This window comes from Perna viridis, chromosome 5, assembly GCF_037379345.1.
Source record: "Perna viridis isolate PV_CMFRI_1.1 ecotype Kerala chromosome 5, ASM3737934v1, whole genome shotgun sequence".
Taxonomy (NCBI): Eukaryota; Metazoa; Mollusca; class Bivalvia; order Mytilida; family Mytilidae; genus Perna; species Perna viridis.
Genome location: NC_142449.1, coordinates 351,500 through 379,177, shown reverse-complemented (window position 1 = coordinate 379,177; position 27,678 = coordinate 351,500). Strand labels below are relative to the sequence as shown.

General features: G+C 33.6%; 4 protein-coding genes across 5 annotated transcripts; 1 reads left to right on the top strand and 3 right to left on the bottom strand.

Annotated features, from left to right (window-relative positions):
* Positions 1-291: 291 nt before the first annotated feature.
* On the bottom strand, positions 292-2,617 carry LOC148615501 (uncharacterized). The gene has a single exon (XM_088581753.1). It carries the CDS (start codon positions 2,268-2,270, stop codon positions 471-473), a length of 1,800 nt encoding a protein of 599 aa, XP_088437879.1. The 5' UTR covers positions 2,271-2,617; the 3' UTR covers positions 292-470.
* Positions 2,618-8,279: 5,662 nt separating this feature from the next.
* On the bottom strand, positions 8,280-19,823 carry LOC148615499 (cytochrome P450 3A21-like). Of its 2 annotated transcripts, XM_088581745.1 has the most exons (14): positions 19,667-19,823; positions 18,580-18,676; positions 18,294-18,346; positions 17,753-17,849; positions 17,134-17,250; positions 14,180-14,268; positions 13,772-13,920; positions 13,457-13,572; positions 12,595-12,694; positions 12,074-12,231; positions 11,632-11,720; positions 11,223-11,360; positions 9,533-9,695; positions 8,280-9,168 (listed from the first exon to the last, which is right to left on the bottom strand). In XM_088581745.1, the coding sequence occupies exons 1-14, from the start codon at positions 19,738-19,740 to the stop codon at positions 9,088-9,090; spliced, it is 1,521 nt and encodes a 506-aa protein (XP_088437871.1). In that variant the 5' UTR covers positions 19,741-19,823; the 3' UTR covers positions 8,280-9,087. The 2 variants fall into 2 exon arrangements, with proteins under 2 accessions (XP_088437871.1, XP_088437872.1); XM_088581746.1 differs by lacking the exons at positions 14,180-14,268; positions 17,134-17,250; positions 17,753-17,849.
* On the bottom strand, positions 14,821-17,025 carry LOC148615500 (uncharacterized). The gene has a single exon (XM_088581747.1). The coding sequence runs from the start codon at positions 16,156-16,158 to the stop codon at positions 15,313-15,315; it is 846 nt and encodes a 281-aa protein (XP_088437873.1). The 5' UTR covers positions 16,159-17,025; the 3' UTR covers positions 14,821-15,312.
* A 136-nt stretch (positions 19,824-19,959) lies between the features above and the next one.
* Positions 19,960-24,888, top strand: LOC148615498 (uncharacterized). Its single transcript, XM_088581752.1, has 4 exons — positions 19,960-20,729; positions 21,068-21,309; positions 24,141-24,412; positions 24,723-24,888. The coding sequence occupies exons 2-4, from the start codon at positions 21,160-21,162 to the stop codon at positions 24,871-24,873; spliced, it is 573 nt and encodes a 190-aa protein (XP_088437878.1). The 5' UTR covers positions 19,960-20,729; positions 21,068-21,159; the 3' UTR covers positions 24,874-24,888.
* Positions 24,889-27,678: the final 2,790 nt, after the last annotated feature.

Here is a 27,678-nt window from a genome sequence, read left to right as displayed (position 1 = left end):
GGAGGAAGACATGCTTACCGATCCGGAGTACCTGATGTCATTAGGGTTAATATTGTTAGTGGTTATATTGTTTTGTGTGTTATTTTGTTATTCTTTTCTTCACTTTTTACATTAATCTTCTTGATTCGATTCGCTACAGTGAGTAATTCAGACATCGAATCCAAGCACATGGCCAAATTTGAGCACAGCGATACATAAACGATTTACATTCATATTCTAGTTAATCAAGTGAAATGTTCTAGTATCTGTAGAAAACTAAAACTCTATGTGTACCTTTTTGTAAAGTTGTAGTTGGCCAGAAGAACACTCATTGGTTATTTTATTTCCAACATTCAAGAACAAAGTGAAAATCTTGTTATATGTATTATGTTATCACTATGTTATTAGTATACAAAGGCTACTTTATGCCTGTTTCAATATATTTTAACACACTAAAGTATGGGAAATAACGATTAACGTTATGTTTGCATTTAAAGTAATTTGAGGTCTATTAAATGAAGTTGTCCAGATGGTGCATCCTCTGTAAGGACGATTCTATCCCGTTTAATATCAATTGCCCAAGGACTTCTGACGTTTAAGAAACACTCGTCCTTTATCTGTCCATCAAAAGATACTGCTATCAACTTGTTATGACGCGATATTGTGCAATATATGTCGTCCGATCCACAAGTGATGCTTGTTAATCGCGGAATAAAAATCTGCCAAAGGATGGACCCATTAAGGTCCATTCTTGTGAGGGTTTTCTTTACTGAATCACATATGATAACAGATTCATCTTTCAATATTGCTTTATTGGGAATTGAAACTCTTCCAAAAATCTTATTCAAAATTGTTCTTGATTTTTGTTGGCTTACTGATAATATGATCTCTCCAGTTGCAGAAATGAAATCGACCGAAGAATCCTTTGAGGTAACCAGAAATCTACTATTACCAGCATTGCTAATGCCGAGATAATGTTTCGTGGTCAGAAGTGTGCCGGTTAGAACGAGTTGGGGGTTACTTTGCAATAAATGTATGCAGCTTTTATCCCAACAGGTGATAGCAATTTTATCATCTTCATATCTACAAGCTTGATATGGTTCTTTTACCTTCAATTGTCCCAGGACCGTTCCGTCAAAAGAGATTTTAAAGCAAGTATTACTGAATTGATCAATAACTACAATCGATGTTTCTAACACACATACTCCTGAAAATGAGCACAACCGAGTTGTATCATTGTACACAGAAATCTGTCTGCGGTAATTCAACTTTTCTGAATTTTCTGATAAGTGAGTTAATTCTGAAGCTAATATCTCGAAGTCTGCCCTAAAGTTTTCGTTACTGGAGATGTCTATATTTACTGGAGTGTGACATTTTTCAATAAGAGATAAAAAGTCTTGGTTTTCTACCACTGTCAATTGATAATCACTTACACTAAATGAATCGTTCGGTCGTTCCTCTAGAATGTGTTTCGCATTTTCGTGAAAGTGTTTAAATGCTTCCAGCTTTACAAGTATTTCATCTCCTTCCTTGATGCTACCCGCATCAGTTCTGATTTGTTCCAGGCATGATCTCTGCATCCTTAATTTCTTTAATGACGACTTAATGTTTATTTCTGGCCAATCCAACACTTCGGTCTCACTTTTAAGACCATTTAACACTTCTGTAGAGAACTCTTGAAATTGTTTGCGAATACTCTCAATTAACTTCGTTGCATCTGTTTTTTGCTTGTTGTATGAAGACAAAGACAATAAGCCTCTTTGTTCTACTTGTGCCAATTCTGTCAGCTGGGAGACGATTTGGGAGTCTATCATTGTTAACTTTGAAGATATCAAAGATTCGACGTCAGTATTTTTAGAGCATTCGCAATTGTTGTGCTCAACACAGTCGACACATATCATTTTTAAGTGGGTAAGACAGATCTGGTCATAGTTTTGACCGTGTTCCTTACAGAAACTCGGGACGGTCGTGTTTCTTTGTTCGTCTGTAAGATTTCGATTTTCTTTATTAGTATGTTTGTTTACTGCAGACACTATTGCTTCTAATAAATTGTCCTGCGGTATGCTGTTGATCCAGTCATGGACAGAATTTGTCTCGTCTGGTCTGTCTATATTTCTTCTACAAATTGGACAATCAAGAACTTTATCCCTTGGTTTTGCATAATCTAATAAACATAGGAAACAAAACGAATGTCCACAAGATAGTTTTCTCGGATCTTTGAATGTGCCGAAACATATCGTACAAGTCAAATAATCATCTGTGATATTTTTTTCAAGACGATGCGCCATCATCAACCTAAATAACTTTTATAGTTCATTGTATTAACTATTATCATTTAAGTGTACTATGTACTTTGTTTAATGATATCTTATTTATTTATCAAATATACAGTTTACAAGGAAGAATTTTTACCACACAAAAGTATCATAATTAGTATATACTTAAACACATCCGTGATATATTGTTGAATATCCTGATTTAATTCTCCGTTAAACGATAGTAAGCGTCGAGTAAGCACCCATTTACAAATTCATATTTATTCTCCAAAAGTCAGTCAAAATTACGAGTTTTAATACGAATCGTTGTTAGGTGGGTGGAAACACAAATTAAATAAAATTCATTGCAGTTTAAGTTTTTTGTCATTATTATACCTGCCATTGCTACCAGCTACTCCGATGATGTAATATATATTTCATCATATTCAAATTGAACTTGACTTGATTACTGATCGGATAAGTGTTCGGTAATTTTGTAGTTACCCTTATTCGATTAATATAGGCATTTCAAGTATTCATACAACTTTTAACACAAATACATTAAACTAGATTTTATATCTTTCCTTTTATCTATAAACATAGCATGACATGTCCAGTAGCTTACTTTGTGACAAATATGAGGATAAAATATCAAACTAGAAGGATATGTTACCACCGATTTGTGGTATGACCAAGGGGTTGTGTTAAAACTGAGTTGTGGTATGACCAAGGGGATGTGTTAACACCGAGATTTGGAAATACTCTGGGGCTGTATTAACACCGAGTTGTGGAAATACTCTGGGGCTGTATTAACACCGAGTTGTGGTATGACCAAGTGGCTGTGTTAACACCGAGTTGTGGAAATACTCTGGGGCTGTATTAACACCGAGTTGTGGAAATACTCTGGGGCTGTATTAACACCGAGTTGTGGAAATACTCTGGGGCTGTATTAACACCGAGATTTGGAAATACTCTGGGGCTGTATTAACACCGAGTTGTGGAAATACCCTGGGGCTGTATTAACACCGAGTTGTGGAAATACTCTGGGGCTGTATTAACACCGAGATTTGGAAATACTCTGGGGCTGTATTAACACCGAGATTTGGAAATACTCTGGGGCTGTATTAACACCGAGTTGTGGAAATACTCTGGGGCTGTATTAACACCGAGTTGTGGAAATACTCTGGGGCTGTATTAACACCGAGATTTGGTATTACCATGGAGTTTTGTTGACACCGAGTTGTGGTATGACCAAGTGGCTGTGTTAAAATAAGCGGTGAATGATGGTGTAGTCTTAGAAAAGTTTTGTCATATCTCAGGGCTTAAAACAAACCTACAAGGAAAATGATGTCTATGAATTGTTCTTCTATTTCTGAAACTTCATTGTTGATATTTAGGGCAGTAGTCTGAAGTAAAATATTCTCTAGAATAATCCTACATCACATTTTTTAAAATTTGTAATTAATTATCATTGAAATGAAGTCTTTCAAGAAAAACAAGATCCCAAAAAAAATAGTTCTCCAAATTTGTTTAACAAATAGTAATAATAGGGAACTTTAAATTTAAGTCATAAGTCCCCATAACATTTGTATAATTGTTTTACTGTTTACAATGTAAGTAAATGATCATCAACTGTGAGTGGTCTTCTATCTTCTGCACCTACAATATTTGGAAAATTGGTAATGTCATATAATCCCTTCCTTGTCATGGTTAAAGTATCAACGAGAACCTATAACTTATTTGACCTTTTTTACCTTAAATTTTCATTTAAGCAATCCAAGGAGGACAATTCATGCGATCCTAGTGTTTTTTTTCATAATTCGAGACTTTACTCAATACTCCACTGGTTAGTTTTCATTCTACAAATATACTGAATTAAAATAATTCTAATCAGTACTTTAATAGGGCAAGGCAATGCGTACATGTATACAAAACTCAGTACATATGAATACTTTCACTGCCAAATGAAACAAAATGACATTATGTAAAGATGTTCTCCACATTTTAAATACTGGTACATATTTTTACTTCAAGCTTGATGGTCAATACCAATAACTTAACTTTTCATACTTATCAAAGTTTATTTGTTCCGAGTATGAAAAGGAAAAAGTTCAGATTTGAGTACATAGACATTCCCTGTTTTAACAAAAAAGGATATAAGCAAATGGTAGGATTTTGCCCAATCAATGATGAGATGGACCATATCTATTAAGCTCCTCATTTTGTTTGGTTCTAAGATTGCTTTTTGTACTTCATGGTAATGTGATATTTTCATTGTATTCTGTTTGTAACATCATTCTATTTGTCTAAGAGTAATCCAAGGAAGCAAAGTTCTAGCGGTAATGAAAAGAGTGTAATCCAGGGATAAAGACTAGACATGGAAAACAGACATACACAACAAAGAACATAAAGTAAATAAAATAATACATACAAAGTAACAAAAGCAGATGAGCAACTCGGACTCCACTAAAACCTGGGAGCATGGCCCAGGTGTACCGGTAAGCTAATGTGTATTTTGACGTCATTGTTTGTCACTGTATTTCCCGTACTTTTGTGATCCTGTTTGTGACAACATATCATTGTGAGAGAAGGTTATGATGGAGAATTGGACCTGAATGGATGGCGTTTTGTATGCTCGTGGCTTTTGATGTGTGTACTTGATGCAAGTATAAAAGGGATACTTTTCTACGATGGAACTTTGTTCAGTGATGACCGCTCGAGCCGGGACAAAAATTTATGAACAAACACAACCCCCAATTTATAACATTGGTGGCAGCGGAATTTCTATTTGAAGTAAATACCAGAGTCTTCCAGAGACAGATAAATATACGCTAGTAGTGGATGAAAGCGTAATCAAGGGAACCAAGGTTATAGCGGTAATCAAAAGAATGTAATCCATGGACAAAGACCAGACATTGAAAACAGACATACACAACAAAGAACATAAAGTAACTAAAATCATACATATAAAAGTAACAAAAGCAAGTGAGCAACTCGCACTAAAAACTTGGAGCACCAACCAGATGCAGCGGTAGGGTAAGAGTCCTCTGCTTTTCTAGAAACACCCGCCGAGTTGCTCATAAAAAGTTAAGTCGGGGGTAGACAAACGTGGGAAGGAAAACTATGGCCCGTTGAATAAATCAGTTTTCATGGTGCTGATGGATACACCATAACGATCCACGAGTTCATGATAACGACCATAAAACTTCTGTAGTGATGACTTCAATCTTGTAGCAACATAACCCTGTTCCAGAAGCCTAATTGTGCTATTTTCTTTGTATTGTATTTGTAATATTATTCCACATGTTCAATGTGACATGAAAACTGTTCATCGTGTCATAGTTTTCCTTTCCTCTTTCGTCTACCCTGGGATGCAGAAAAGCAGAGGACGCTTACCCTACCACTGCAACTAGTCCATGCTCCCAGTTTTTTTTTTGGGGAGTCCGAGTTGCTCATTTACTTTTGTTACTTTGTATGCATTATTTTGGTTATTTATGTTCTTTGTCGTGTGTGTCTGTTTTCCATATCTGGTCTTTGTTCCTGGATTACATTCTTTTAATTTCAGCTAGAATCTTAGAATCTTGGTTCCTTTGATTACTTTATCCACGATGGAACTTTGTTAAATCGGTGACCGCTCGATGAAGATTTATTAGCACAGACACAACCCTCCCATTCACAATTTATATGTGTAACTCGTTGTTATCCTGATATGTTGTATCTATTAGAATTTCCCTTGACACAACAGTATATATTACTTCTACAACAAAAATAGTGCTATTCATATTCTAAACAGGGACTTTTTCTGAATGCTGCAGTAAATATGTCAAATCATATGACAATATTTTTCCTTGAATTCTCACATTATTATTATAGAAAATTGTTTTCAAAATATACAATGTATTTAAGAATCGGAAGATCCGGGTGATCAGAGTGAAAAACCTTGTATCGTGTAACGAATTTGTTTGTCCGCAAATTTGTCATGTAATGATTCGGTGTTCAGTTTTCAGCCAATATCTTGAAAACCATGATAGATAGTAGAAACTTTCAATTGCTGGAATGATCCTTATGATAAGTCCTACAACAGTCTTCTTGAGTCAAAATTGTTGGACAACTTGTTAAATTTATTGCCCTTGAAAGAAAGACAAAATTCAACCAAGTGATCGATTCAGGCTCATGGGAGCCGCTTGTTATTAACTTCGTCTTGTTATAAATCTCCCTATTAGCTACATAGATAAGTCTTAAATTGAATGCACTTCCGTTTAATACTTTCAACATACAAGCTTTTGAAATCAACTTATTGAATACAGGAAACTTCATCTTAAATAAAAATTATAGGTTTACAGAATTCTTACAAAATTGTGGGTTTACAATGTCTTACGGAAAGAGTAATCAAGGGAACCAAGGTTATAGCGGTAATCAAAAGAATGTAATCAAGGGACTAAGACTATACATGGAAAACAGGCATACACAACAAAGAACATAAAGTAACTAAAATCATACATACAAAGTAGCAGAAATAAATGAGCAACTCCGAATCCACTAAAAACTGGGAGCATGGACCAGGTGCACCGGTAGGGTAAGCGTCCTCTGCTTTTCTAGAAACATCCTCTGAGAAAAACTATGACCCGTTGAATAAAACAGTTTTCATGGTGCAGATGGATACACCATAACGAGTTCATGGTGACGACCATAAAAATTCTGTAGTGATGACATCAATCTTGTAGCAACATAACCCTGTTCCAAGCCTATTTGTTAAGAGTTCTAGCGCGATACAAAAAGTCTGCGTAGTTTCGGCAAGCTCTAGCATAACCTATGAGTTGTAATATGAACACTCCATATGCAGGTCCTGAAGGGTGAAAGGAAATTTGACAATTCTGAATGAAAAGTCATCACGTTTATCGTAAAGTATGGTCAATAGTTTTCCTTTACCATCGATTTCTAAGTGTAGGTCGAGACATGAGGCTGACTTCACAGTGTCTGTAGTATCCTTTATCATCAAGTTCTTTGAGGTAGATCAAATCCCCGAAATTAGGATTGTTTAAAGATAATACGTCATCTATATAGCGGAAACTGAGATTAAAGGATCTAGCCAAACGATATTCTTTCTTTCGGACCAGATCAGCTATAAAGTCCGCCTCATAAGAGTGAAGGAATAGGTCAGCAAGTAAAGAAGCACAATTTGTTCCCATTGGAATGCCGACCGTTTGTTGAAAAACACGTCCACCACACTGGATGGAATTATGGTTTACAATGTTTTAAGTAATTATAGGTTTTCAATTTCTTACGGAATTTCGGGTTCACAATGTCTCACGGAAATGTCTGAAGTAAAGTTTCACGCTTTCATAAAACTTTTAAGATAAAAATGTTATAATTTCGTTTTACACATCTTTTACTTTAAATACTATATAAATAATTATGTGCATGTATTAGTGAATTATCCCTGCGTTTTACAAGTTAAAAAACGCCTTAGCATATTATGTCCATGTTTGATGAGTAGAGTAAAACCTTTTGTATTGTTGACTAAGAAATTGTTTGTATGTGTCTAATTAAACGCAATATTACAATTAAATATTACACATTTGAATTTGTTTACATTTCATGCTATATCAAACTAAAGATCATTTTTTTCATGGCGAAAACACACAGAGAAAAAAGTAGTAACTAGAAAAGAGAAGAAAAAAATGTACAAAAGCGGAAATCGTGTGCTAAAACCACGGAACTTTACAACGAATCTCGGCGATTAAAAAAAAACAAAATATGGCGAGAGGAAAAGAGACGAATAAGAAAAAAAACAATATATCGGCAAAAAAAAGCAAAAACACACACACACACACACAAACACGGAAGCACCATATCTATTCATTCTAGAGATACACATTGTATCATCTTCACCTCAAAAAGAATCCTACACTTCTGGCAGAATTAAATTTGGTTTTAATTTTCTGTGATCAATGTGTAGCAGCAAATCATGAATTTCCTATTTCCGATAACAAAAAAATGTTGTACTTGAACATGTAACAACAAACTTGCAATTAATCAAACAACTTTGAGGTATATATTAGATTTAATTAGTAATGGCACAATTAAAGTCAGTTGTAGCGTATAATGACTCTTATATCTATTTAATGAAAATAGTGCAAGCCAGAATTATTACTTAATTGGGATAGATGATTGAAAAGAGTCGCGAACGCTGTGTAAGACATTAAGTAGCGGCATTTGTCGTACAGACTACCTCCCTAAAAGGGTTGCAATAAACTAAACCGTATATGTATTAACGGAATCAGATAGTACAAAATCTGGAGAACATATCAAGCTAAACGAAGTAATACATACGATTAAATACCTGATTAAATTATTGAAATTATTTATTAAATCAAATGCTTGCGTTCTGTTTATATTCTTACAATAATATTCGTGATATTTAAACATAATAATTTTTTTATTATAAATTGGTATAAAAATGTGTGAATACCGGTATATATGACTAACATTCAAAAGTACAATATTTGCTTTTTCTATATTTATTTTCAACAAATTTAAGCCTGTTTTCTTAGAAAATTACCATCTGTCGTGATAGAGAATATCGCTTTCCGTCCTTCTAGAAAACTAATAATGAAAATGGGAACGGCATATTCGTTGTTTCTTATCAATTAAGTTTAATGTAAAAAATATAAACATTTCATTCAAAGATGAATAAAGTTTTGATTCGATAAAAAATGTCACTGTATATATATCATTGAAAGCATGTGTTTTGCATCCCAGTTGTGGTATGTACATTACTATGAAGAGTATGGTCACTGGCTATAATAACGTCGTCATAAGAAGTATAGTTACTGGCTATAATGTCATCGTTTTACACTATTCTAGGTTCAACCTTTAAGTGAATACCATGCGTTGCCCTCAGAATAATTCCTTTGTCAACAGTCACCGGAACCTTGTAGAAAAATGATTTTTTATAAAGATATTCTTTTTTTAGATTCCTCTGGTGGTATAGTTTTTTTGTTCTGTTATGCTTTTTTGTATTTGTTTTCGGATGTTCGATTTTCACATTCTGACTGTGAATTACTTTTATTTCCTGTTTGTGGAAAAAAGTGTCTAGCTTAGAAAAAACTTTATATTTTGATCAGTCATACAATTTCAATTTCTTTTCATACAAACCATATTCAAATGCAGGGTGCATCCGTAAATTTCTTTTAAAACGACTTTGTGAAAAATGCAAGATAACAAAGTTGTCATCGGAACATTTTTTAAAATTGTCTTTCATATTGTTTTCATCAATTTTTCTACAATGAATTTACCTCTGTTTTCTCGCAAGGAGAAAATGTGTAATTCTGTAACATATGAATCAAAGCCATTTTGGCTTCTACCAAAGCCAGTCTCATTCCTACACAGATTCTAGGTCCTATTCCAAATGGCACATAGGAGAATTCTGGTCTCTTTGCTTTGTTTTCTTCCGTAAATCTGAAATGTTTTTGTCGCTTTTGTTATATTAACAAGTAAATTTAAACATGTCTACATTTCTTATAATTCTCATGATAAACTTAATGTTTATCAAATGAAACAATCAAATACTAAGTACTATTGGCACAACTCATCGAAAATAAAGTCCCAATATATACAAGTGTTATAAGTTAATGCAGCAATTTTGGTTCAAGTCAAGGATTATTCTAGTAAAACCAAGATTATCTCGGTGTTAAATCCTTCACGCCAATTTTCTTCAGTCAACAGAAACAACTTAAAACATATATAGACGATAGTACGATTAGTAATATATGACTTTAAATGTGTTTAACCAAGTTGAGTAAAAGAAATATCCCAAAAGAAGCCCTCAATTTGGTTGTATCTCAACCCAGAACATCACGCTTCTATGCTTCTATATGCTTCCCAAGATACATAAAATTAGAAACCCTGGGAGCCCTATTGTCTCTGCCTAGCTATTCCACTGAATACATTTCTAGTTTTCTTCACATTTTTATGTCCATCGTAGAGAACATACCTTCATATATCAAGAACACTACTCATCCTCTCAACATTCTTGACTATTTTAGAAAGAGAGTTTAGATTCCAAACTTTTCACTAGGGATATGACAGCCCTTTATACAAGCATTCTAAATAATGATGCTGTGATTGCTTTGGGGCATTTAGTTGACAAAAGAAATAATTCTTAAGTCAAAACTGACATCGTTTTAAGACTTGCCGAACTTGTCCTCAACCTCAATTTCGATGACAAACACTATAACAAGTCAGGTAGTGTGGCAATGGGAACTTAAATGGGATCCAGCTTTGCTTGTTCATTTGTTGAGGAAAGGATGTTCTCTAAGTACATAGGCCCCGTACCAGATCTTTAAAAGAAACATAGACGATGTCGTTGGTGTGTCTTCCGATGAAGATCCATAAAGCCATCAAATATACCTTCACCATCATCAAGGAGAGCCTTTCGTTCCTTGACATCAATTGAAAAATCCAAGATGGTAAAATTTCCACATCACTTTTGTTTTTACAAACCCTTGAAAGCCCATTGTTACTTAAAGTATCAGTCCTGTAACACTCATTCATTCAAAAATACCATTCTTAAGACACAATCTTTTGGCTTCGCAGTATTTCCAACGATAACCAAGATTTCATGGCTCAATATGACACGATGAAATCTTTTTTGTCAAGCGGGGCTATCCGGAAAAAGTTCTGGATCGAGCAATCGCGTCAGTTTCCCAAAGCTAAGAGATCTGAGTTTATGGAAAAGATGGTGATAAACACCAGAGACGTAGTCTTGACATATCATCTTCACAATGTTGCAATCATGAATATACTGAGTGGCAACTTTAAATCCAGAGTTCTTAGAGACGAATACATGTGGTCAGTATTCAACGATTCGCTTCCAATTACTGCCAATAGAAAAGGAAATAGTCTGAAAGTGCCCCTTGTTACAATTGTTTTCAAGAGTGCCACTAGACAGCCCCTTGTGTAAAAGAAAGTCTTTGATATTAATACCTGTCTGGATCAAATTTGTCTGGATCTGGCCAATACTTTGGATTTCTGTGTAAAGCATATATGGGTACAACTACATATGTTCCTTTAGGTATGAAGACATCCTTTATTCTGATATCCTCCTTACATTCTCTGTCAAATCTGCAACAATACAGTAGTATAATGATAGACATTAAAAATACGTTCATTCTAATCTTAGTGTAATCTAAATGACCTGTACTCCTGGCTTTTATATGCTAGTGTCGGTGCTTAGACATACATAACAAATACATTAGAATATAAAGAAACAGTAGTTGTACAAACCAAGAAGAGAATAATTACGAATCAACAACTCAACAATGTAACACATACATTTACGAAACAGGATAGTTATTTTGCTTAAGGTCTAAACATCTCAGAAAAATACATTTACCGTATAGCAGCACCATACAAGCGAAGAACTTCATACATAAATCGGTCCAGGTATCTTAACTTTGATATACTATCATAGTCTGGACTCTCCTTGTAGACAAAAAACAAATTACAGGATATACTATTAAAGCCTGGACTACCCTTGCAGACAAAAACTTTAAACATGGATAAACTATCATATTTATAGGCAGTATAATCCAAAACCTGACTACCCACACCGGTTAGTGACTCATATTTGTGCAGATTAGATTAAACAGTTTCACTTTTAAATGAAAATGATCAAGTTTTAAGAGCAACTTTAATATGTCATTGGACAATGATATGTTTTATATAAGGCCATTTATCAAATGCCATGGCCTAACCTATTCCGCTTTTTTAATATAGTTGTACAGTAATTTTGTTTCCAAATTAAAGTTACAAAAACATATAAGTATTGTACTCACCCCTTCAAGTTCTGAGTCGATTTCAATGACCAATCGTTTTTGGATATCTAAATGTGTTGCCAAAACATAACTGGCGAAAGACAAAGTGTTGGCAGTTGTGTCATAACCGGCCAGAAAGAACAGTGTAGAATTAGAGGTCAGTTCTATTTCATTTAGACCTAGATTTGTAGAATGAGTGAAACATATTGCATAGGGATTAATTGATCCTATTCGGTATTAAATTTGTCTACTCTGTAGACTCCCTGGACGGAGTTGCTTAAAAAGCAGAAAATGTGGACCTTTTCTTTAATTTATGCTTCTATATTCAACTTATCTCAACGTGTTTTTTAAACATTCGTGCTCCGTTATATCCGTTTGTTTTGCCTCATGCTTATCTTTTTAAAATATTGCTCTTACCTTGTTAACATTTTATTTCATGAAGTGATTGTTCATTATTGCTGTAGTTGTGTATCAGTACAACATTAATTATATATGAACCCTTTTTTTCCATTTATAACATAAAATATGACATGACGACAAACCTCTATTTTTGTAACTTTGCAGATCCCCTGGAATTACATCATCCAATTTCGTATCTGTGTGGTGAGCATTAATCATCAACTGTAGAAAGTCTTTATTTTCCTAAACATATCATCCATCATTATTGTTAAAATTAATTTATGGAACAGATGCCAAATAAAGTCATCTATCACAAACCTAGTGTAAACACATTCTTATAGATGAATTCTATTGAAAAAAGGTTTATTTTCGCTTATATATGTTTGCTGTTTTATTATGCTTACGAAATTAGCAAAAATTAATCGTGAAGGCATCTGTCACAGATATCATGAAGCAAATTCCAAATAAGGGCATCTGTCACAAGGCTATCAGCAAACACATTCCCAAAAAGGGCATCTGTCACAAGGCTATCAGCAAACACATTCCCAAAAAGGGCATCTGTCACAAAGCTATCACGAAGCACGTTCCCAAATAAAGGCATCTGTCATAAAGCTATCATGAAGCACATACCAAATAAGGGCATCTGTCACAAACCATCAAAGTTTTCAATGTTGTAAGTTCATTGCAAATAAAGTAACTATCGGCAAGTGAACATTAACGAGTAGGTAATGTATAATACTGTTATAAAACCATAATAACTTTAACGTTTCAAGAAATTCTACAGAGAAAAAAAATTACTGAAAAGGTATGTCACTCCCACTGTGCTCGTACGAAAGAAATCATATTTTTTTCCATTAGGGGTATCGGTCGTCTAATTATATGGTACCAGGAGATATTGTTGTCGTGACTATAAACGTAGTTGTGATATTTTTAATAAATAAGTTATAATGCAGCAACTTAAACGAATCCAAAATGATAACATATTAACGCCCATCAGATAATTACCTCTTGCACTTGGTTTCGAAGTTTTATTGCATTTCTTGTCGCTGCTACGAAAAACTTTTGAACATCTTTATTTTGTTGGCTAATTGAAATCCAGTCCTTTAGGAAAGGAAACATCACTGAAACAACGTAATAATGAAACACATGTTTGGTTAAGCAACTTTTTCTCATCTATTACTCTTTAGGCTTAATACTGTGATAGAAATACTTACAATGCACAGGATTTATATATATATTACAACTTCATTCAATATGTGAATCTCAGAGCAGTCTGATTGTTTTCACTGAAAATAATGAATAACAAATTGTCTATCTTACTTGTGAACAAAATGTAAGATGCTGGAAGTCTTCCAATAGCTGCTAGTCGGCCATAGTGTACAAATTTATTATTGGGATCTTTCTGGGAATCCACTTCAATTCCAAATGCTGTTGTAGCAATCACATCCATTGTATAAGCCTCACACAATCTAAAAACAGGAAATCGTGTATTGGAACTGTTTAGACTTTCTTGTTGACATTTGAATGTAGTAATAGTTTCTTGGTTTTTTTTTAAATAATGTAGAGTTTAAATGTTTGCTTTAAGAAATCGGTATTTTGAGGTATCTTGCTTTGTTTATTGAAACCTTTTGGTGACTATTGTAGGAGTAAATAACCACACTGACAATGTTCAGACATTTCTATCAGTGTGATCATTGTTTTTATTATTCCTGTTGAAAATAAACTCACTTTTTCATGTCAACAATGCCTCCATTCATTGTTTGTGTCTCAATATTAGTCACTAAACCTTGACAACACTTCTCAATTTTATGAGTCATCTATGAATTCAAGAAAAATAAGCATTGATTGGCTGGCATACGTTTAACCTATAAGGTCAGGGTTATCCCTTACAAATGAGAAAAATATTAAAAGGCAACATGTCAAATTAACACGCACTGAATAATACTCTTCCTCGAAAATTCATTTAGGTGGTGTAAAAATAAATTTGTTAAACTTACGGTTATGTCTTCATTTGAAATGAATGATCTCAACAACTGTTGCCCTGTTGATACATCACACTTAAGGTAATTACTAAAATTATAGGTACAATCGTGGTTTTTAAGGAATAGTATAGCCATTTTCAAAAGTTGTATATCACAAATTGTACAATTATAAAAGTCTTCAAAGCAATTAAATTATATATTCCCAACAGATCATCGTGAAGGAAAGATCGGTGTCTTCTCACTTAGCCAACATTTTGTATTTCAGGTACCTACAGGTAATTAAATTCATGTAGGCTAGGTGAGACTTTGCAATTGTTTTTACTGCAATTATTTAATTGATTGGGGCCTCTTCCATGGGGACTATAATAATTATTCAAGGTAAATGTGTCAATTTGTTGAGGTTTTTTTTTTTATAATATGCAGGGGTTTGATAGAAAAAAGTAATAAATATATATATATTTATATTTTTTTATTTCAGAAATAATAATTGATCAAATCACAATTTCAAGCAATAACACATAACAACATATTTTTATATTAAAGCAATGGTATTTTTTTTTATAATCAGCACTATATTCATATAAAAAAAATTTCTGCATGTTATTACATTTAATTTATTACATTTAAAAAATATGTTCATACAGGAGCACTACAAGTACAATGTGAAATTGTTTATTCAGTCTAAGTGAACCAAGTGAGAAGCACTATCTGCAAATTCCATTAATGTTATTTCTCCACGTTGAAATCTTTTTTTGAGAATTTGAAGTCGGTGTTCCATTTGTCTGTATTTTCTTTTAGAGGCACGCTGCTTACCACCTGATCTGATCTGAATAATCTTCGCCTCATTTGATGCCTGTATGCTGTGAAACAATTTGATGGCTAGGAAAATAGTACGCATTCTGGTGCAAAATTCAAATTTCTGGCTACAAAGGCATTTTTAAGGTAGTTGAAGAACGCTGAATATGTTTCCTGTGTTTTATTTGGTAGCAAGGCATACACTAAAGGGAATACTGTGTTTTCAACGAATCCATGTAATGTATATAGCTGATAGAACATCCCAGGGCATGAATAAAATGTGCCATCACCAAACACTGTTTGTGAGTTGCATAAGAGTTCCAAGTTGTTGTCTGTAGCAAACACTAACATTCGCTGATGTTGGTTGTTGGTGTTGTCTATTAGAAGAAAGCGATCACCGGCTGGTGTGTTTTTGAAGTTTTCATCGAGGTCTATATCAGGCTGAGTTTTTGGTAGCTTTGGTAGCACCTTAGAACGGCTTCTGTAGAGTGCAGTTTTACAACTTTCAAACGTCGGAATTTTCTCTATCATCTCATTGACATCATCGTCAAACTCATTATTACGAAGACTACCAAGCTCCTCATCAAAAATTGAAGGTATTGGTGACACCTCTTCCCTGCAACGCTTTTTTACTTTATTAATAAAGGCTGCTGCTGCTAAACCAATGTTATCTGAGTCATGGTTGTGGTTGTTGTTTATGGTAACAGGAACATTATCTAGTGTTGTCAGAGTAGCAGGACATTGACGTGAGACGCATCTCCAGTAGCAACGGTCGTTGCGTCTAGTTTTTATTGAATATTTGTAACCATTATGGAGCAAATAATGACCACCGCGGCCATTTTCAAGAAAGTCTACGTGTACTTGAGCGTTAGCCATGAGAACTGAAATGATAAATCTGCTAGTTGGCCCCACATTTATATACTCTTCCATAGCATCCCAAGCTATAGTGAGTATGCATCTGTCAAGTAGAGTGGTGCAAGCTGAACATATCTTATCTTTAATTATTTTAATTTATATTAATTAATATCAATTAATAATAATTATTCTCAATTAAGAATAGCAGTCATTTCATTTTATTAAATTTTATTTACAGAATTTAAAAATTAAACTTATATTTTTTTATTTTTATATTTGAAATATATATATTTATATATTTTTTTTAAAGATAATTAAAAAATGTTTTGTGTTATTTTATAAATACTTTTAAAAATATATCATTAATATTTTTTTTTATTTTACCCAACATAAATGTAGCTATTTGGGTGGCCTCAATAAAACAGTTATAAAAACAATATTTCTAAATGTTATTTTAACACCCCAATTACCTATGTTGGCCAGATGAGATTATCAATTTTCAATATGTTGGCTAAGTGAGAATGAACCGAAAGATCATTCGAAGTACTTACATGTATGTATGGCCCATGCATCAATCTTTTTAATGTGTTTCCTTTATTCCTTTATAAAAAAACATCTTCAGGCAAATTTGTTAGGGGTTTTACAGCTAGTTGAAATAGACCAGTTTCAATTTCAATACAAATTTTGGGTAGGCTAGTGAGTAATTTGAATAACTCTTTAAGTAGAAATCTGTCCTACATTATCTACCTATGTGAACTTTTCGGACACTGATTTTTCAGTTTGATTAGCTGTCAATTATGGTGGTGGAAATCAAATTTAAAGGTTAAATATATCATAATGACAGCTATTCAAAATTAAAAGACAGTGTCCAAAAGATCACACAGGTGTCCTGTGGTAGTTAAGTAGGACACATCGGTATAATGTAGGGCAGATTTCTACCCAAAGAACTATTTAAATTCTCACTAGCCTACCTAAATTTGTATTGAAATTGAAACTGGTCTATTTCAACTACTGTATAAACCAAACGTTTAAAGAAACTTCAATACGTGCCTGTTTGAGTCTTCCTATTGTAAATGTAGGAGAGATTGTACTGCGGAGAAATTTCCAATGCGTTCCAGAGGCTATCGCTACACTTGACAGCATACGTTCATTTCTTTTAACGGGTATCTGTCAATAATAACTAGTTACAATAATGTGAGGAGCATACAGAGATATTGTGAGCAAAACATCACGTGGTGTCGAGTAACTGGTAATATTAAATGCGTTTTCAATTGTATGCATTTTTTTCAATCGGCCTTCTGAATGTTAATTCATAGATGACCTTAGATGTATGAAAGTATTCATTTCCACAGTAGTAGGAGGAACTAGATCTGAAATGGAGAAATTGTCCACGCGACAAAACCGGCACTCTAACTTAATTAAACTTTAAATAAGTAGCATTTAATCAGAGTATGCCAAATCTTTTGATAGTCGATAGATTTAAAAGTTAATATATCTCAAGAAATTACACAATTAAATGGTGAAATTCTGTGAAGAAATCTGTAAACTCTGTATGAAAAAAAGTTACATATATAGTTAATATATGTCCACTTCGTTTCCTATGATGATTGTGTTACTGCTAATGACTTCATGTTCCATAGTTGCACAAATAAATCAAACACTAGCTTACCGCTCTCTCTGGAAACTTAGAAAACTCCTTAACAAATATTTCTTTTAACATTTCCGGATCTGTCACCAATAAAACAGGGATATGACAATGGTATACTCTACAAAAGTCACCATTTATACATTTATACGTCTCAACAGTAGGGATCTAATGTGTTTCTGTAACAGTATTCATTTTAAAAACTTTTTACCCCTGACGAAGGCCGTAAGATCGAAAATTTAGGCCTCTCTTTTTGTATTTTATTGTGTTTTATTTGTATTTTATTTGTATTTAGTTCCATTAAATGACTTATTTATTATTCCAGTATGTGTTACTGTTTATTGTGTTAGATACTTAAGTTATGTCAATAAATGAGCATTCAGTCGCTATTACGTAAATGTTCGAATAGTACGTGTTGTGTCATCATTATTTTCACCTTTATAAAAAAAGTCGGTAGTGTATTTATCCTCACTCAAGTTAAATTGTCATCTGAATTCATTATATAACACAAACAACTCGTCTATTTTTCTCAAAGAGAAGCACGGGTGCCTTTAAATAAACATACCCGACTACCGGTCCATACTTCTTTGTCAGCTCTAAATCAGTGTAACAAGTTCCCTACAATACAAGATTCATTTTAATTTTTATCTTTGTTTAACTTTCTTTAACTCTGTAAATAAAACACTTTCGGACTTAGACCTTTTTATAGCCTTTTTGATGTACAGAATTGTCTCTAAGTAGCTGTTTTGAGATATTTTGCCAAGTGTATGCAATACTTTATATGTATATCTTAATTTGTTGAGCATCAACTTATGTCAGTATGCAAAGCAATTTCATAGAAATATGTTTACCTTTTTGTAATAAGACCTCATGATACCAAAGAAAGGAACTGGGTCGGGTCCGGGAACACCAAGACTTTTCCATAAACTGTGTTTCCATCTGGAATACCTGCAGAGAATATCGTCACGCAAAAATAGTTCTACACAAATTTTAGTGCACTTGTGTTATGTCACTATGGATAAACTGCACAAGTGATCGAACCTGTTTTTTTTTTTTATATAATAATCACTGTAACTTGAAGCATTTAATTTCTTTATTACCTCTGTATGAAGTGTCATTTCCAGGGGCGGATCAAGGATTTGAGTTTAGGGGGGCGTTAATTGAATTAAACGCTATGCAAAACAAGACAAAATATATTATGGGGTAAAACTTGTGGTGAATTTTTTTTTCTTACCGATTTAGGGGGGCGTACGCTCGACACGCCAGTCCTTGGATCCGGCCTGATTTCTATATGTCAGTGTAAGGGAATTACCGTTATATTATTGACTCATTGACGTTTAGGAGCCAGTGTCGCTCTGCATCAATCAAATTAAAATTAAACCTAATAATTGTTCCATCCACAGCTATTCATAATATTGTGTAATAGATATGTGGTGAGAATGAAGGAAAAGTTACTACAGGTTTAGTGTATAAACTTCTCTTACAGAAAGATCGGTATTTTCTCACCTTTAATGAACCCTTCGTGCATGTCATGACAAGTTTTTTTTTTTATTTAATGTATTTCAATGTGTTTCAAAAAATAGTTCAAAATGATAAGTGTTTAGCTTGTATTAATGTATACTGTAACTCTTGTCTCTGCATGTTTTGAATATGAATTGAAGTCCTTGACATTGGAATGGAGATATTTTTTATCCAAATGAATAAACACAATAAATATATATTTAAAATTACGAAATAGAGGGGAAAAGTAAAAGGAATAAGACTGATTGGTTAACACGTTAGTTTCTTTTTATTTACATGTAAGGAGCATCATAATATCATTCTGTAGCGTGATAAGATTTCAAAAGACGGCAATCAGAGGTTCGTTTATATATACGTGTTACCGTAAGGACGATGTTTCTTAAAATATATCAATATGATTAAATACTTAGTACTTACAAAAATATCGTTAGCAAAATTACACAAATTGTAGTAATCCATCCGGGTATGTAGGAGACGTCTAAAAACTCCATAATTTAAAAATAACCCACATACCAGTGTGATTAGGAGGTGAATGATATGCTCCGTGCACATATATTATGTACATAAAATTACAAATATTTATTTGTGTAAATAAATTCGGTGAATTTATCAAGCTCTGATGTCAATTGAATAAGGTCGCGAGCTTGTGACCGAATCTGGATAGTAAGTTTTCATCAATGTAATGTGGAAGATGTTATAAAGTTCACTGAAGTTAATCACCTTACCAGCTGTTAAAGTAATTACAATTGACAGATCACGTCTGCATCAACTTTTTAAGACAGAACTTATTATCATAATGATCTCGATGTATAAACATTAAAGTTAAGGTTAAAAGTAAAGTTCTCACACCATGTAAACAATCCGTAGTCTGACCATCAAACGATGTACTTGTCAATAAATTAGTTTAGTAATAGAAACTGGATTACATTATTTTTACGTGTATATATCTAGCAAATATATCACAGAATACTTATTGGTAATATACTAATGTCAGTTAGACAAGAATTAAATAAAAAGATAAATGAAATTTTATGCAGTCGGAATGAGTTAAATTCATGTACTGTATGCACAAAAAAAATTAATGATATATCCAAATGGCATGGTTTAGTAGTATTGATCAACGCATTATTAACAAGACTCTGATCGATAAATGATCGATATGTTTTACAATGGCAACAAAGAGAATCCAATATTACATGAATAATCAGTACATTCACCGTCTGTCTATTTTTACCACGAGAGCCTTGCAAAAAAGATGCCTATTTGTACGGTTTCAAGACCCCAAAGACTGTTTGGATTAGTTCTAGGGACAATACTGCTCTTAGAAATTTTATTAATTTGCTTAATCACTGGATACGAGCACAGATCAGCTGAATTTATGGCCAGGTTACGGAAGGAGAGCGAGCTCCGGATTGTCACACCCCTGCCACCTGTATTCGATTCTAGACAGTAACTGGAATGAGAGCGTAACAATAACGAGGTAATGTAACAGTGACGGGTCTTGTACATCTATAAATTTATCAGATTTATAAATAGGGGCCCTAACCCAGGACCCAAAATAGGCAATATATATATAGTGTTTATGGTACAGTGTAAGAGTTGTCTGTTGTCTGTTGTTTATCGAATTATAAAATTGCTTTCCTAGTATTTTTAATAGTTTACCCTAAAAAATATAATAGGCCACCCGGTACCCCGTATGATTGTGGAAGGAAAATATTTTCTCCCTGAAAATACAAGCTTTTGTTTTAAAAATGACGAATACAATACATTTATCACCTTATTATAATAGTTACTGTAACGCTGTCCACTTTTTTGTAGACAAGTGTTGGTGACGTTAACAATGCCATCAACGTCACAGTGTCTAACTTCAATGTGTTTAACGACGCCAAGCCACTTAAACCTATTCCAGCATGCTCGCTGTTAAAAAGTCAGAGTTACAGGCTACACATTTCACCTTCGGAAATGACGAACGTTGTCACAAGTCTACGTATTCTTTAGACTTTGGAGCCCAAATTCAAACAAAGATACCTAAATCAGTTGAACCACCAAAACCTGCAGAGGTATGTTATCATATTTAGAAGTGTAATCATCTTTCTATGTAAGCCCTATTTACATGCACAATTTAAGATATATTTTATACCCCCGCCAAGCTTAAGTAATCGTGCTGTCCGTCTGTTCCAAGTTCTAATCCTAAACTTCCCTAAATGGAATACAGTGTGCACTTAATATTTTCTTTTTTTCCAATTTGAATGACTTTTTGGAGTTTCCTGGTGCATAACAGTGCGTGGCCATTGGTCGACCAGAAGGGCACATTCTCTTTAACAGTTGAATGATTTTTTGGTGCATATAACACATAAAAAAAATGTTTTCAAAAATCACACTCGTTTCACATACGTAGATTTTGGAAATCATTAACGAACAATATGAATTTTATTTACATGTTTTTCATGACTTTTGTTATTTGTTCTGAACCTGAACATATACTTTTTTTCAGTTTGGTACTAAACACATGATTCTTTTTTACCTGTGTAGTCTATTGGGCTTGTCGTAACAACAGACTTTTTTATGGTCGTCTTCATGAACTCGTGAATCGTTACGGTGTATCCATCTGCCCCATGAAAACTGATTTGTTCAACGTATCTAAGTTTTCCTTTCCTCTTTCGTCTACCCCGGAATTGACTTTTTATGAGCAGTTAGAAAAAGAGAGAACGCTTACCCTACCGGTGAACCTGGTCCGTGCTCCCAGTTTTTAGTAGAGTCCGAGTTGCTCATTTGCTTTTGTTACTTCGTACGTATGATTTCAGTTACTCTATGTTCTTTGTTGTGTTAGTCCGTTTTCCATGTCTGGTCTTTGTCCCTGCATTACACTCTTTTGATTTCCGCTAGAATCTTGATTCTCTTGATTACTCATTGACAAGTTTAAATGTTAAGTCAGTTCTGATCCTGTCACTCTATACGATACATGGAGGTAAACGGCCTATTTTTTGACAAGTTTTTTTGGTTTGTTGATCGCGTATTTCAGATTACATGTATGTTACCTTATACATATATAGGCTAAAAACCACTAATTCCACTTCCCATAGGCTTCTAGGCTAATTTCACAATATTCAATGGCTTCTCTGGACTTTACCTTAACTTTAACCTGCAGATGACTATATATCAGCATGATTCTACATATGTCAGCTCACAATCCTCAGAATGGCATGTGGGGTTAGCAGACTTGCAGTGCAGTACTGGTCACCGGAAGTGAAGGGTCTATAAATAGCATGGGAAATCCCAGTGTTTTCACAAGATAGGGGTATATTTAAAAATCATTATGGAGATTAGGCTTCACATCACAAGAAGCAAAATGCACCTATAAAATGTACAGAAATGTTTTTCCTTTCAGAAACTGTTTAAATTTTTTAAATAAGATGAGAACTTTTTTCACAGCACTATGAGGAACAGGGGTAATTTCTGCGTAGGACTATTTTTACGTACGTTCCAAATGCTCATTGGTTGAATTGGTGGTCTGTAACCTAAAGAGTCACTTTTTGTCTTAGAAAAAATAAATAACTATACAGGTATCTTCCTACACACATACTGAATGCATTTGCAAAGTTTCAGTGAAATGTGACAAGCACTTTTTTAAATATTTGATTTTTAAATATAGGGTAACCAAGTTGTGCGAGCAAAAAAGTGAAAATATTCTACCATACTGAAATGCATTAAATATTTGCAAAGAACTTTTTCTGACTTTTCAAATAAAAAATATCAATCACAACTTGTTTTTTAACAATATTAATGAAGAAATAGTTTTAAAAGTAATCATTTTCTGAGAAATTGGTCTATTTCTAAAAATTTATTTCTGACATGCCTCCCCCTTTTTCTTGATCACATGTCAAAAATCCTAAATCTTTAAATTTTCACAAAAGGTGATATATTTGGCTTTAAATTTGTAAATACAGTGTTTTCACATTAAAACATGACCAGTAAAGGGCACCTAAAGCAAAAAAAGTGCTCAATAATGGATTTTCCATGTTGCCATAGGGGAATGCTTATATGGCCTTAACCGCAGTAATGAAAGTGAGTTTTTCCTCATTTCTAACCTAATTTTTGCTCAAATCTACACAAAACTTGATTTCAAGTGCTTATTACTACCATATTTAGGTAAATATAGCCCTCAAAGTTTAATATTTGATATTTTTACTAAATTTTCTACACTTTTTACAAGATAGGACATAAAAATCAGCCAAAAAGACTAATTTTCCATAATTTGGACCTATAACTTAAAAAAATGCATATTTTGAAGGATTTTTGTAGTGTATTCCTCTCATGGCAAAGTTAACAAGATCTTCAAGTAGTTTAAAGCTATTTCAAGAAACTTTTCATTTTGCCATGGCTTCAACTTAAGGCTAAAAACCACTTATTCCACTTCCCATAGGCTTCTATGCTAATTTCACAATATTCAATGGCTTCTCTGGACTTTACCTTAACTTTAACCTGCAGATGACTATATATCAGCATGATTCTACATATGTCAGCTCACAATCCTCAGAATGGCATGTGGGGTTAGCAGACTTGCAGTGCAGTACTGGTCACCAGAAGTGAAGGGTCTATAAATAGCATGGGAAATCCCAGTGTTTTCACAAGATAGGGGTATATTTAAAAATCATTATGGAGATTAGGCTTCACATCACAAGAAGCAAAATGCACCTATAAAATGTACAGAAATGTTTTTCCTTTCAGAAACTGTTTAAATTTTTTAAATAAGATGAGAACTTTTTTCACAGCACTATGAGGAACAGGGGTAATTTCTGCGTACGTTCCAAATGCTCATTGGTTGAATTGGTGGTCTGTAACCTATAACAATGAGGGATCTATTCGAGAAGTTTTTGTTATTTATTTTCAGATCCTGCCATCCTATACAGATATAGAATGGAGATCTTCCAACAGCCAAGATTTCTCCAGCTTTCCATCCATCAACAGAGAAATATTCCATAGTACAATGAAAGACTACGAAGAAACCAAAAAAATCAGTATTAGGGGAGATATATGGCGATCTCCTGAGAAATTGCCACCTATTAGCAAGACTTCTATAGACTATGGGGAACCACTGGCCCCTTGTATCAATGCAACCTTTGATCTTCTACGTAAAATACAAGTACACCATAGAAATACTAGGTATATTTTCCCCCAATACACCACAGAAATCTACAAACTCATAACTTCCTCAAAGCAGTAGTGTTTTCGGCTGAGTAGGTTTAAGGGAGCAAAATATTCGGTCGTAATTCAGTATTCAGTAATGGCATATTACAGAATCAAGCATGGCTTTTTTATGATTCATAATACTTGACTTTGAATTGGTTTAATCAATATTTTTATACATCATATAATTAATGTGCTCCCTCAAGCCGTTGTGTCTACAAATAGATTTTCTCATCATTTTCAACACATTTGCTTGAATACTATTTAATACATAACATCTTTTTAGGGTATATTGTCTACCCCATCCCATAGAAACAGAAGCAATGCAAGCTTTCCAGTGGCCATACTCTCACAGGCTCAAACCAGCGGCTATGTTCCAGTATTCAACGGAAAGAAAAAAGAATTTATTTGATCCCTCTCAAATTTCTGTTTATTAAAATAACAGAACCAAAGACAGTTGTTTTTTTTTCATTTTCACTTTTCTTCAATTAGCCTCATCACAAGTACATGTAGGCAAGACCCTAATGGATTCTCTTTATACTATTCACCAGTTGTTCAGATTTCAGTTATGTTCCTCTATAAGATTCCAAGAACAATTATTACAATTCATTAATAGTATATACAAAATCACAATGTGTACATTACTTAACATATAAAATATATTTCCTGTCTTCTATTCTAGAACTTCATGATGTCCTTGGACATTCAGTTAGGAATATAATATCAAGCCATGGTTTATTTTTGTTTGAATTTTTTTGTGCATTCCAGTTTAAGAACAATAAATTTCTTGGCTGGGCAAAGCTTGATGCAATCACTGAAGTCTTAACTCTGAACAGTTGGGACAGGTATGGACACATTATTCAACCTTGATACAACTCTAAATTAGGACTGTGTTTGACACATTAGATTTTGACCAGAATAACAAATGTTCAAAGAACTTTAGAATTTACAATTAGCCAAAAAAAAAATAAGCTGAAGAAATACCATTTCTGACCCCTTCTGGGATAAATTCATAAAAAGTAAGGGCATAACTCCTGAAAATCCATCAAATCTTTCCTTTTTTTGGTATGAAACCTATTTGTTCTGTTTAGTGGAAGTCCATATACTTTTACCCATGCCAGGGAAGTTGGAGAATGTTTCATCCTCTAGCTTCCTGTTATGCTCATTATCACCCACAGTCAGTCAGCATTCCTGAACAGTTGGGATCACAACTCCTAAAATCAATACCAATCTTTTTTTTGTGGCATAAAAATCTAGTTTATAATTTTATTTAAATCAACCAACTATTATCACCAGAAAACTTAGTGTCAACATAAGACAAAATATATGACAGGTACAACAGTGTCAGTGCAATACTATTATACACACAAAAACAGCATTGTCCTTGACAGATAGACAATCTTTTGCCTGGATGAATATTAAAATTTGTACAGCTAAAACACAACAGGTATCAACAATGGAATGGGGCATGTTTTCTGATGTTAAGGAAACACCATCAGAGAGGTCCAATTGTGATAAGTATCAGTAGAGAACCTATAAGAGAAATCCTTGTTTAGAATGTAAGGATGAGAGAACCTATGTCATCATGATTTATAGGTCTCACTAACCACTTCCGGGTCAAATGGCCACCCCCCTATGTCATAAGCATTGTACGTGCATTATTTGTGTGTATCATCATTAAAAGTAGTCAAAATAAAGCTGAGAATGTGTACTTTAAAATCATATATGTAATTAACTACAAAAGTGTATGAATATTGTTTACATGTGCGAGTAATTTGCCCCCATGCTGTCAGTTAGCAGAACAGGTTAATATGTGGATTTGCAGTATTATTTATTCAAGTAAATTTTGTGAAGAATTTCAACAGTCATCGTACCATTAGCATACTGATTTTGGAAGCCTTATTTTTCAAGCTTCGCAACGGTATGCAACTTTAAGATGACATTTGTCCTGGGAATTCACAGTGAGACTTTGAAAATAACTTTTTTAACATGTAAGGTAATGGAAATGTTAGAAGTGGTTAGTGAGACCATAAATTAAATTATGGCATATTTCAGAGAAATGCATAATTTGAGGAAAATTGCCTTTCCTGGTCATTATTTCCATTTTCCCATAAAATCAGTATAGTGATATTGGTAATCTGGCTGTATTTTAAGAGGTGCATTGTGCATGGTATTTTAAAAAACAACATAGCAACAAGATTTTTATCAGTAACAGTGACTCATAACTTGACGTCATGCATGAAATACATAACGTCACTGCTTGGAATATTCAAAGTACTCAAATAGTCACACAGCACAGACTTAGAATCACACAGTAATAAAATAGGAATGACATAAATTGCTGAAATCTGTTCTTTTTTCATAATAATAAATGATATGTACTATTACAACTTCTTGAATTACTATAGGTATCAATTTGGTGTGACAAGTTAGTTAAAATTGTAGTTTTTTAGTAATTTAGGTAAAATATCACAGAGGGGCATGATATAAAAATGACCATTTCTTTGTAGTCCTATGTCTGATTTTGATAGTTTTGGTCTTATTAGACTCACAATACCACAAGCTTTCAAAAAATGTAAAAACATAAAAACTCATAAAATGTTTTTAAGGTCTCACTAACCACTTCCGGGTCAAATGGCCACCCCCCCCCCCTATGTAGTACCAAAAACACACTGAACCTAGACATATACATTGTAAGTGCATTATTTGTGTGTATTATGATTAAAAGTAGTCAAAATAAAGCTGAGAATGTGTACTTTAAAATCATATATGTAATTAACTACAAAAGTGTATGAATATTGTTTACATGTGCGAGTAATTTGCCTCCATGCAGTCAGTTAGCAGAACAGGTAAAAATGTGGATTTTCAGTATTATTTATTCAAGTAAATTTTGTGAAGAATTTTAACAATCATCGTACCATTAGCATACTGATTTTGGAAGCCTTATTTTCCAAGCTTCACAACAATATGCAACTTTAAGATGTCATTTGTCCTGGGAATTCACAGTGAGACTTTGAAAATAATTTTTTTAACATGTAAGGTAATGGAAACGTTAGAAGTGGTTAGTGAGACCATAGTTAGTTTTCAGGAAAGAAATAAAAGTTTACACTGTGGGGCCAGTGAAACACTAATATCTGTGACAGTCACACTAAGGGACCAATGAAACCCCAATATCTATGACAGTAACACTGTGGGACCTATGAAACACCAATATCTGTGACAGTAACACTGTGGGACCAGTG